This window comes from Phaethon aethereus (genome assembly GCF_964289735.1).
Source record: "Phaethon aethereus genome assembly, chromosome: 14".
Taxonomy (NCBI): domain Eukaryota; kingdom Metazoa; phylum Chordata; class Aves; order Phaethontiformes; family Phaethontidae; genus Phaethon; species Phaethon aethereus.
In genome coordinates, this window is record NC_138590.1 from 18,704,984 (window position 1) to 18,717,102 (window position 12,119).

At 43.3% G+C, this 12,119-nt stretch overlaps 1 protein-coding gene across 1 annotated transcript in view; it reads left to right on the top strand.

The window, feature by feature from the left end:
• Window positions 1-327: 327 nt before the first annotated feature.
• Window positions 328-12,119, top strand: part of FSTL4 (follistatin like 4) — a gene marked incomplete at its 5' end in the record, with an annotated part of 234,488 nt that continues 222,696 nt past the window's right edge. Inside the window, one exon of the mRNA XM_082006204.1 lies at window positions 328-456. Within this exon, the coding sequence (XP_081862330.1) occupies window positions 328-456 (129 nt within the window). The remainder of the gene's footprint in view (window positions 457-12,119) is intronic.

Consider the following 12,119-nt stretch of genomic DNA (forward strand, 5'->3'; position numbering starts at 1 on the left):
GTTAGATTTAGAAACCCCAGAGCTCTGGTTCTGCAGGCACTGCATGGGAACAGACTGGGAGCAGCATTCCTAGGGAGGATAGTTTTGGGGTACATGTTTTACAAAACTGCTTCACTGGGAATTCATTGCTGTTACACTGATGAGTGCAAAATAGCAAAATTGAAGTGTTGCTGCATGTGCTGTGGGAGTCTGCAGAGCTCCATCGACACTGACCGAGTGCGGATGGGCGCTGTCAGCTGAAGCTTCTGCTGTGTTATTGAATCCCAGCTGTGTTTTGTTGCGAGATGATTGGTTTATGACTGTTCTCTTGTTTTCAACAGACGTGAAATGATGAACTCGAGAAGCTTTTGGTTATGTCTCGTATTGCTTGGGGTTTTCCTGTCGGTCACGAGGGGATGGATGGACGCGGACAGGAGCAGAAGGCTGTATTCGGACACGGGGAGGTTGCATCAAGAGGTACTGTACATCAGCTGCTGCTGCAGCTGCAACTCTTGAGTTTCTATCTTTGTGCTGTGTTTGGGCTTTCTGTACTGCGAAAACAGAAAACGAGTGAGAGCTTATCCATGTATAATTGTATCAAACGCCTGCTGAGGAGGTCAGTGAAGAAACAGTTATTGGGCACAAACTATGAAGCAGAAGCTCTTAGACTCTTTGCGTATGTTGCCATCGTTCTGGGAGTGAAATTGTGCATCTGGCTGTTGTGGGGATGCTAACTTTGCCCCAAAGACTTTATGGTATGCTCTGTCCTGGGGCTGCTGGCACCAATGAAACTAAATTTAATAAGCAAACTTTGTTCTGGCCCTTCATTTGGGTCACTGGACCTTCAGGTGAAACCTGAAAAAAGTCCTTTTGCTGCTTGGAAAAAGGAAAACTGAACCGTGTGTGGTTCTGAGAGAACAAGCAAAGTTACTGCCCACAGCGTTGCCCTCCTGACTTTCTGATGCCAAACTCCTGTGAAGCGTAATCAGAAAGGGACCAAGGGAGCATGGTGGCCATAGTGAGGGACGGTGGTCTTGATCCAGCTGGAGAGGACCCCTGACGCTTGGCTTGGTGGAGAGCTGGGACTCCTGATGCGTTACTGCGGGATGGTAACGCACTCTTCAGCGTTCAACCCCTGGGCTTGTGGGAGCGGAGATGCAACTGAACCTGTTTTCAGTGCTGAGGGTGACAGCGTTGGCTTTCCTTGCAGTGGTGTGGATTGAGCAGGTCCCTGATCTGACAGGCGTCCGGGGCCGGCCAGCCCAGCAGGGACGGTGGCTTCCCGGACTGGAGCTTGCAGTGTGGGTTTGCTGCTCAGATTTTTACATGTCTGAGTCTGAGGCATGCAAATAAGACCATAAAAATCCAGAAATGTGACTTTCATGAAAAGAAAATGATGAATACTGAAACAATTTTAATTATTTAATTAGTTCCTGATTACCATAGGCTTGTTAAGTGATTGCTTAAATGCCTGAAAGTGAGAGATGGTGGGGGAGGCAAGGAATGGGAGGGAAACTTTGGTATTTTTTTAACTGCCATTGCCTAGAACACTAGTACTAGCAGGCACCTTTGTCAGTGCCAGGCTAATGATGAGCCCTTGATGGATTCATGCTGCAATTGGAGGTATTTAAGCCTCAGGATTTTGTTCGAGTTGGAGAATCTCCTTTCTCCCAGTCACATCTCATCCACAAATACCCAGTTGTGTGTGTTGTTTCAATAAAGCAGTTTAAGTCAATTAGATGCTTTTCACTGCTCAGCAGGACTCAGAAATCATTTCAGTGGAGATGAAGATTCTGCAGTTCTGAGTTCTGTCTCGGATGCACTTTTTACGAGTTATCCATCCTCTGTTCTCCAAAAGTGAAGAAAAAACATTCATTACACTGTTATTTTGTTGCTGTGTAGACTCAGGTAGTACACTGGCACTCTGTTAAACATGTTTTTGTATTGTCTCAGGTCACTTTTGCTTTTTTTATTAAAAATAATTAAATATTTTGCATGCTTTTGCATTTTAAAAAATATTAGTTTTGATTTTTTTAAGAAGTTACTCTGAAGACTTAAGTTCATTACTCAAATGATTTACTTTAACATAAATTGTAGAACGATTATACTACTTGAAAGACATTAATTCATTTGAACTTCCTCTAAAACCCATTAAGTTATTGTACCAATTACTTGATCTTGCTTGAGGTGAAAGGATCCAAGCTAGAAATGTATTTGTTCAGATTTGCACAGAATTTAACAGGTGTGAATATTAAAAACTCTAATGTACAAAGAATGCAGTTAAAATAGCTTCAAGGGATGTATGTTATAATGCAGATTTTTTAAAGAAGTAATTGTACAGCAAGCTTGTTCAACAAGAAATAGTGTTTATACAGTGTGGCACCAACCACCAACATGAATCTGGAAGCCCTGAACTTTGCTTTCAGGTAGGTCAATGAAACCGAGATAACTGCTGTTTTCTCTCAATGTGTATAGTTTATCCTTCAGAAAACAGTTTATCCATAATACCTTTTAAATAATAAAAATCACCCAAAATCCTTTTCTAGTGATATTGGGCTTTGTGTGTTTTGGAGCTCTTTACTCATGAGAAGTGTTTGTTAGTTACCAAATTTGTGGTTTGATTAATATATAATTCCATTAACATCATTTAAAACATTGAATCTCAAATAGAAAAGCTCCTGGCAATTCCCCAAAATTGCTTTAAAGATGTGTAAAGGGTTAATTTACAGGTCAAATAATTTGAGTTGTGCTCTGATCTAAAATTCATATGAACTTCATCAAAGCAAATACTTGGGTATGGGTCACTGACCTTCACTAATACTTGTTCTGATCTACATAGGAACAAGTTTACTGAATCAAAAACATGGCTTAATTTATGTTCAGATTGCTAAATCGATTTCTTCATGGTCTGTGGTAGAATTATTGCAGTTGTGCTTTGCATTTATAAGGGAAAAATAAGTCTTGAGGCCATAGACTGCGAGATATAGCCCCTCTGCATGAGCAATTAACTCTTTAACATAGAAATGCTGAATGTTTTCTTGATGGTCAGCCTTCCACCTCTCAAATTTATGGGGTGTTCCTGAGAAGAGGTTTGTTTTCTGAAATACTTTTAGTGCATGCAGTCTGAAATTCCATGGGTGTAATATGAACTAAAATAGAAAACCTAATTAAAAAAAAAAGGACAATGTTGGTATTAACTGAAAAGCTGCAACTTGCCTGGCCTGTATTTTGGAGAACACTGCTGTCACTTTTAGAATCATAGAATTGCTCAGGTCAGAAAAGACCTTTAAGATCATCAAGTCCAACTGTTAACCTAGCACTGCCATGTCCACCACTAAACCGTGTCCCTAAGCACCACATCTACATGTCTTTTAAATACCTCCAGAGATGGCGACTCCACCACCTCCCTGGGCAGCTTCTTCCAATGCTTGACAACTCTCTCACTGAAGAATTTTTTCCTAATATCTAGTCTAAACCTCCCCTGGTGCAACTTGAGGCCATTTCTTCTTGTCTCACTGCTTGTTACATGGGAGAAGAGACCAATCCCCCCCCTCACCACAACCCCCTTTCAGGTAGTTGTAGAGAGCGATAAGGTCTCCCCTCAGCCTCCTCTTCTCCAGACTGAACAACCCCAGTTCCCTCAGCCGCTCCTCGTAAGACTTGTGCTCCAGACCCCTCACCAGCTCCATTGCCCTTCTCTGGACACGCTCCAGCACCTCAACGTCCTTCTTGTAGTGAGGGGCTCAACACTGAACACAATGTTAAAGATGTGGCCTCACTACTGCTGAGTCCAGGGGCACGATCACTTCCCTACTCCTGCTGGCCACACCATTTCTGATACAAGCCAGGGTGCTATTTGCTGCCTTGGCCACCTGGGCACACTGCTGGCTCATGTTCAGCCAGCTGTTGACCAACACCCTTGGGTCCTTTTCTGCTGGGCAGCTCTCAGCCACTTTTCCCAAAGCCTGTAGCATTGCATGCGGTGGTTGTGGCTGAAGTGCAGGACCTGACACTGAACCTTGTTGAACCTCATACAATTGGCCTCAGCCCATCAATCCAGCCTGTCCAGACTCCTCTGTAGAGCCCTCCTACCCTCCAGCAGATCAACACTCCTACCCAACTTGGTGTCATCCACAAACTTACTGAGACTGTGCTCGATGCCCTTATCCAGATCATTGATAAGATTTAAACATTACATTGTGAAACTTCTCATAGGCTCATTCCAGAGGGTGATAGAAAACTCTTGAAGCTTCTGGGTGCTGCACATGGACTTCTGTGGAGCTAGGAGGTGTAGCTTCCCAGGGTTTAACCATCACAGGACTAAATCCTACTGAGTGGATTATATGCCAAAATACCTAAATACATAGAGCTAACCACTCTGGGGTGATATTTTTGGACAAGTTTTGACTTTGCCTTCAGCAAGGCTGATTCCATGCTAAAGTCGGACATTTTAGAGGTGACCACATTTGGTGGGCAGCTCTGTGCTGGCTTAGAAGCACCAGGTGGTGTGATCCAGGGTTACCTCTCTTTTTTTCTGAAAGGAATTCTCAAAAAACGTAACTGAGTGTCATGTCCACTGGTGATGGCTGAAGGGCGTTTCCAGCATGAGCATAGCAGAAAAGAGACTTAACCTGGATCTGAAATAACCCTGGAGTTCAGATCTGAAGGAGACCTTGGCCAGGAGATTCTAATGGAAAGCCAGCAGTACTACTCCACTTGGTCTGTGCTAGGTAGTCCACGCTAGTAGCTCAGATTTTTTTTTTTTTTCAACCTACTGGGGTATTTCACAAAAGTATATTATTAAATATTGAATTTTGACAGCTAGCTTTCCTTCTCCTCTTCCCTGCTTTCTGTGTGAGAGGCGGCTTTTCTGTATGTGCTGAAGCCAAGCTGGTTTTGCCACGGTTCTTGACGCAAGGTTCTCATCTCTTCTCAACCTGTGGTGCGGCAGAGCAGCGCTGCAGGCCTGCATCAGCTCTTCCAGAAGCGGGTCGCCCCTCTGTGGGGAGATCCTCAAACACAAGTCAGCGCAGCGCCGAGTCTCAGAAATTAGATTCTGTGTTATGTTTTCCAGGGCATTGCTGGCAGGTAGCCTGAACAATATTGTCCCAGCTGGATAGTGTGAAAGTGCAGAATAATCCTGTGTTGTGGTACGTGTATAGTTTTGTGCTCAATTGTGAAAGGAAATATTTGGATGTCACCGACAGCTCCTGAGCAGTTACAGCACAGGCTGGCAGGCGTCCTGCGGTCCACGCTGGGCTGCGGAACCAGAACTGCTCGGTGGTTTTGTAGAAATACTTAAGTGCTTTCATTTGGCTTTCATGCCATGCTCTGTTTTTGCCACCCATCCTCCTATTTAAGAAGTGTCTCACCAGAAACACGTGCACAGCACGCCTGCTCCTGCGGGGAGGAGCGCTGCATCCCTGGGGAGGCTCCGCTAGCACAGAGCTCGCAAGTGATGCTCCGTGTGCTCACACGGGTACCAGCAGCGCTTGCAGATCCGAGCACTGGCACGTTTGCTGTTCCCCTCTGCCTGCTGCAAGATGTTCCTACCTCAGTGGTGCACCCTAACTGTCTGTTCCCTGTAAGGAGCAAGACACTGTTGGTGTGCGGTGGTACATCTAATTCGGACTGTGACAGCACGGTTCAAGGGTAAACTAGGCAAGCTGTGCCAATATTATTTCAGTTCCTCGGTCATTTTTACCCATTACTATGTTTGCTACCTTATCTTGCTTTATGCCTTAAATTACATCACCAACCTCAAAGTATCATGTGTAGTTATACCAATGCTTACTTTTATGCTAGTGAATGTAGCAAACATGCTAATTTTTTAAGGTACCATAACTTTCTTCTTACTGGCACTTGGAAGGTGTTGGCTGTGTAGGCTATCCATCATTTGACTTGTTCATTTGTTACTACTTGCATGACATCTGAACTGCTTAAAAATCTCCAAGTAATAAATGTCACCTTAAACTTCACCACAACTGCAAACAGCTGGGTCATACCAGCCCTTCAGAGCCATCCTGCACAGCGTAAAGCACCCCTCCGGAGCCCGCTCAGCCTCAACTGCGCTTGTCCAGAAGTACCAATTATTGCTGAAATTCCCGATTATCTTCAGACTCTTAAATGTTGTTTCACTTACTGCTGCAGCTGAAGACCACAGCTGGTTATTCCCAGCAGCAGGGGTGTCATGGGGATGATTTTGTGCTCCTTCCCCCAGCAAAATTGTACTTCCTAATCTGACAGAAAGGAGTGCTTTGGGAAGTAAGGTACAAAATTGCAAAGGGTTTTGATAAAAGCTTTTGCTTATAATTCAAATAGAGGCATAATTTCAGAGGATGAGCTTGGGATAAGACAGGCACAGCGTATCAATTTTATATGCAGTTGAAGATCTAATATCCTGATATTTATTTTAAGAGTTATTATTAGTAATGTATTCTCTGCCGTGTGTGTGCTCTTCCTGCTTATACGTCAGTTTGGAGAAAGGAAGAAAAGAATCAGATTTGAATTAAAATCTATACTGGGCTACAGCCTGCTCCTGTTTTAAACATTAATGAAGGTAAAGGGAGACAAGACTTAAATTTATTTTTGTATCACCCTGGTAGGTACCGATAACTCATTCCTTGTTACCTGCATTTATGTGGTATCTCTAACAAGCTGTAATTGCTGTTCGTAGACCATTCTAAATCATAACTAGTGTGTTATCCCTGTGGAGATGAGAAGCTTTTGCTCTGAGTGCTGGTTATCAGAATATCTGCAGTTCAAGGTGCTGTGGAATGCTTTCATAGTATTCGGATACACATGTTGGGGTCCTTCCTCTGCATCCCCAAGCCCTACCTACCCTTCCTGTGTACCCAGAGGGTTTAAGAAATGCTGTATGTTATGGGATGCTATTATGCTTGAACTACTAGAAAATTTGAATGTTGGGTTCCTTGGAACAAAGCAGGTGCTGTACACTTGAATAACAGCATAAAATTTGAAGAATTTTCGTTTACATAGATGATTATGGTTCAATAGTGAGTGTCAGGGATTGCCAGGATGCATCTATAGCTCAACCTAAATATGAAACCCTCTTGTATGCCGTCCCTTTCAGAACCACAATCCGGCTTCCTCTCTTTTTTTTTTTAAACTTCTGGTAAGATGCTGTGTGTGATACCTCTTGGTGGTCCTGCATTGCCCAGCCTGCTGGGGGCTATCGCCTTCCAGCTGACGGCAACCAGGACCACCGGCTGCTGCAGGGGTGTCCTGGACACTAATGACCTTGAATTTTGGTGCTGTAGCTGGTGCTTGGATGCTGTCCCCTGGGAAGCAGAGGGACTGTGGGCTCGGGGTGGCCGGCTCTGTGCTGAGCTGGGGCACAAACTGACTTGCAGACATCAAATTTCAGTAAGCTTTTCTCATGTCACAGTTGAGCAACTGTGAAAAATCATACCTAGGTCGGGAAATGCCGGCCTATTCCTGAAGCGGGGAATAAGAGCGGGGTAAAGGATCTTGCAAATAAAGAAATCTAAGGCAATTTTAACTTGGCTATGATGTAGCAGAGGGTTACGCTTTCTGATATTCTGTTCAGAAGCTACTTAACCTTAAAAACCTAAATATAGACTAATTTTTTTTCCAGATGTAGCATATTGTCCCTTCAAAAAAAAAAAAGGTTGTAGCAGTCATTTTTGAAGTAAGACACTTCTACTTAAAGTACTTTCTACCATCAAGCAGGGGAATGCTCAGTTTTTTAGATTAAGAAGGGGTACAGCTGCAAATTAGATGTTTCTAAAACAGGCATCCCATGAGCTTCCCTATGACAATGTGGAAATTTATGGAGCTATACCTGGGTTTCACATCTGAAGTCCAGAAATAGTAGTGAGTAAGATCAGAGATGCAGTAATTACCTCAATTAGCTACCGTATGGGTGAGCAGATGATACTGTGTGATGTGAGACATCAGAGCTTCTCTCAGTGTTTATACCAGACAGGACAAATCTAAATTGCCAGTGTCTGTACAGATAGCAAGCTTTCTCTAAACCGTAGTCTGTGATTTTTTTTTTCTCATGCCTGCTCAAAAAAACAAAAACAACAACAACAAAAAAACCCCCAAAAAACCAAACCAAAAAAAAGTGCGTGTTCTCTGCCTCATTAGCATCTTTTTGGAAAAGAGTCTATGTTCATGGTTGTAAACAGAAAATCCTGGTTGTCAGACAAAGCTGCATATTAGTCATAACCACTGTAAATGCTGCAGTCCGTATGCAGAGTGCCCTACTGAGCCCTGTACTGGATGTCAGTGTAATTTTCTTGACCCCTCGCTTGAGATAAGGAAGAGCATGCTCTGAAGGGGGAAAAAAAAAAAATCTCTGAGATGATAATCTATTAATAGGAACAGCCACTTCTTTATTAATTTGCTGGATGAGTCAGGGCTGTATATTTAGAAATTGTACAGCGGTTAGGCTGATCCTGAGAGCAGGTCCCTGGCGGCTTGGTGTGTGCAGAGGTAACATCTAATTTAGTGATAGACCCAGCATGAGCCCAGCTGCATGTGCTGAATTTGATTTATCCCCTTGCACAGGCACTGCAGTCTCTTCCACAAAGTATCTGGTAAGATGCTGGCTGGTTGCTACAGTCCAGCAATACAGGCAACTTGTGGATCTGAAATGTGTTACCTGTTCTTCTGCATCTCTTCTATCTGATGCATGAATTGGTTTTGGTTTTTTTTGGCAAAGTTCCCTATATTAAGCTTTGCTTATGGTCATAAAAAAGGGACTCCTTTTGACTAAATCCACATCAGTGTTAAAGGGCATGAGACTGAAAACTGTGCAACGTTATCCTGTGAATTGCTGTACCTGAGGGCAGTTGGTACCTGTTTGGTACCAAAGTTGGTGGTACATGTTGAGCATCGTGCTTGTGGGATCAGAGGCTGCTAACAAAGAGGATGGCAACTGCACAGCCATATGCAAATCTCTGTAAATACTGGTCTGCAAATGGAGGAAGCTGGGAAAGAAAGGGAACTACAAAGAGGCACTGTACTGCGAAGATTTGCACCTTAAAATACTACGTGGAGCTATTGCTCAGTGATTCCTGCTTGTGATGTGCCTCTGCAGGTCTGGAGTACGAGCACTCATCTTCTGGTTTTAGTCAAAGGAGGACCAGGAAGAAATAGCTGACAGAAACTTGTCTTTCCTGATTTCAAGTCTAAGTATGAATATTTAATTACTAACCTTGCAAAGCATGCTCACTTTTCTCTTCAAATAAGAATGCAGGGAGTTGCATGTGGCCACATGTGGATGTGCAGAGACAAAAGGAAGAACAACTGTTAACCGGTAAATCAGGAAGCAGTCCTTTTTCCCCTCTCTGTCGGTAGGTTGTCTACATGCACTGCCCATTGCTTACAAACGAAGTATAAAGTACTGTGTAGCTACTGCAATTTGTAACAGTGCTAGGCTCTGCATGCATTTCAGGGCAGTATTTTAGGGCAGGGAGCCTTGTTCAATGCTCCATCTCTTGTCGTGCCTGGTCTGCAGCCCCATGGGGCAGCATCGGGGCTGTCCAGTGTCTTGTGGGTGAGAGCATGCAGCATAGATTCATCCAACCAAGCGTATGACAAAGCACATGTGTTGATTGCCACTGAACCATGCAGTGGGTTGCCATATTTGTATTTAAAAGTTTTCTAAGGGTTTGTATGATACATGCTCTATACCTTAACGCCTGGTCCACAGTTGTAGGATCCAGGCTAACAGATTGCTTTTAATCATGCACAGAAGCTTCTACTCATGTGATTTTTATACATGCATCAAGCAATTATAAATTCTAGGTACCTAATGATTGTTTTTAACTGGCTGTAGATGGTTAATATTACTTGCCTAAAGGCTGCACTGTGGTGTTTTTCTGGAGTGGAAGAGAACTTCAAGAGCAGCTTATTTGTGTGTCTGTGGCTTGTCCCCTGTCCCATGGGTGTTTTAAAGCTTTGGAGAAGCTCTGCTTAGTACTGTGCTTCCTGCAGACAGCCCTGGATTACCTTTGTTTCTGAATGACCTCCCCTTGCTCACGCTGCAATAATAATTTTGTGTAGTTAGAGAATCCTCATGACTCTTCTGCTCTGCCTGCTCATCCTTGGCTGGAGAGAATATGTGGATGTTATTAATAGAGATTGTCCTTGAGGTGTGGGCATTAGGTTTCTACATGACAAACAGTCCCCACAGGTTGGTACAGCAATTTCTTGGGCTTCATAGATCACTATTTTCTAATCAGAAATTAGCCCTTCAGTGTGTTGGTCTTGCCGGTAGTTACAAAGCTAGGAAGAACATGCACATGGTCCTTCCTTGCTCCCCGCTTACTTGAAAGCAGCTCTAAAAAGTGAAAATGATGAACTGCTGGTTAGTATTGGTGTAATAAAGCTAAGCTGAAGAGAAATTGGTATTCTTAGTGTAGTAGTGGTTCTTCTAGGTTTCCTGTCTTCACTTGTTAAAGGCATTTGAAAGCAGCACCCTGAAGGGTGTGCACCAAAATACTGAATGGGGCTGTCTGGCAAAGTTGAGTTTGCTCAACCACAGGAGGGTTGAAGCCAAATCTTCCATTATCCAAGAGTGGGGGGGGAAAAAAAATTCAGTGGAGACTGAAGTAAAATGCAATATTTGAGAAAGAAAACCTTTGACTGTAAAGTGTTTTGGTGGAAATCGGAGCCTGAGCTAGGAAGGTGCTGTGTGCTCCCCGTGCACAGCGTGATGCCCCCTCTTCCAGGGGAGTGCGGAGCAGAGGGACCTCCTGCTTCAGCAGCAGGAGCTCGCACAGCCTGCCCTCCCTGCAACAGGGATTTAGGGGAAGAAGAGCGCACTGCTGTGCTGTATAGTGCACAGTATATTTGTGGGTGTATAGAACAAATGCAGATATGTTTTTATACAGAGGTGTTCACAGGTTTTCTTTACCCTGATAGCAAAGGACCTGAAAGTGGTTTTCCTGCTCGGATCCATCACTAGAGGTTGTCAGTAAATCTGTTGGTAGCGCCCTGGCTACGAAGCACTGTACCACTGTGTTCTGTATTCCCTCTGTGTAGCTGTCCTTTAATGCTGCACAATGAAGCTTCCCCCCAGCCCACGTTTGTTCTGAATGAAACCTGGTTCTTCGTGCCAGAAGTGCTCTGCTTGTCTGTGGGCCCATGATTCAGCATTAATCAGGAGCTTACAGCACAAACTGGCTATTATGTCTTGGCAGGACATCGAGATGCTGTCTTCTGAAAGACTGGCGCTCCTTTTTTGTTAAGGGCAGAAAAAAGCTTTGTGCAAAACAGTTGCTACATTGCGTAAGGTTCACGCAGGAGTTTGATGTGCAGCACATGGCAGCTACAGGGTAGTGAAACTGTGTGACAGTAGGTAGTGGACTGTATTTCTGATTTTTATTATGTTTGTCCCTCCTAATCCAGGTAGGATTAGTAATAGTACTTGATGAAATTATATCAGCTGTCATGGGCTGACACTGTCTTGGTTGGTCTTTTGGAGATGCAGTTTTTCAGTAGCTATACGTCTGGTGAAAAGCAATACTGGAGCAAACATACTACATTGATTTCCTCATAACAATGATTAGGCACTTCAGATGCAGAACAGAGGGAGCCTTTTATTTTGTGTTCGATTAACATTAAAAAGGAGGAAAATAGGTGCTAAAAGTGAACCTTGACAAATAAAACTGTTGTATTGCATTAATGAAATGCTGTTTAAAATGGTATTCATGAAGAAGCATTATAGAAGATATGAGAAATCTGAAACAATTTTTTCCCTTCAAAGCATATGATTTATGCTCTGATAAAATTAGATTTTTAGTTAAAGTAATTTGCAGTCATTAAATGGTGCCCATGAAATAAGTCTCATTTATAACCATCTGCTTTATGGCGTCTGCAGAAGAGTATTCCTCAGGCAATGCATCTGAGAACTTCAGTGTCATTTTTATCAAAATAGTTTGATTCTCTATGAGTAACACTATTAAAACCTCTGTGCGATTTTTACTTGAGAGCAGTATCGTACACTTCAAAGAAAGGGTGACGACTACTTTTTGTGAAGAGATTGCCCAAGTCATAGCATGCAGCGCGGTGCTGTGCCTGTGGCCAGACTTGCTGGTAGTGTCTCTTAGTGGTGTATTAGGTCAGTAATATAAAGGTCTTATGTT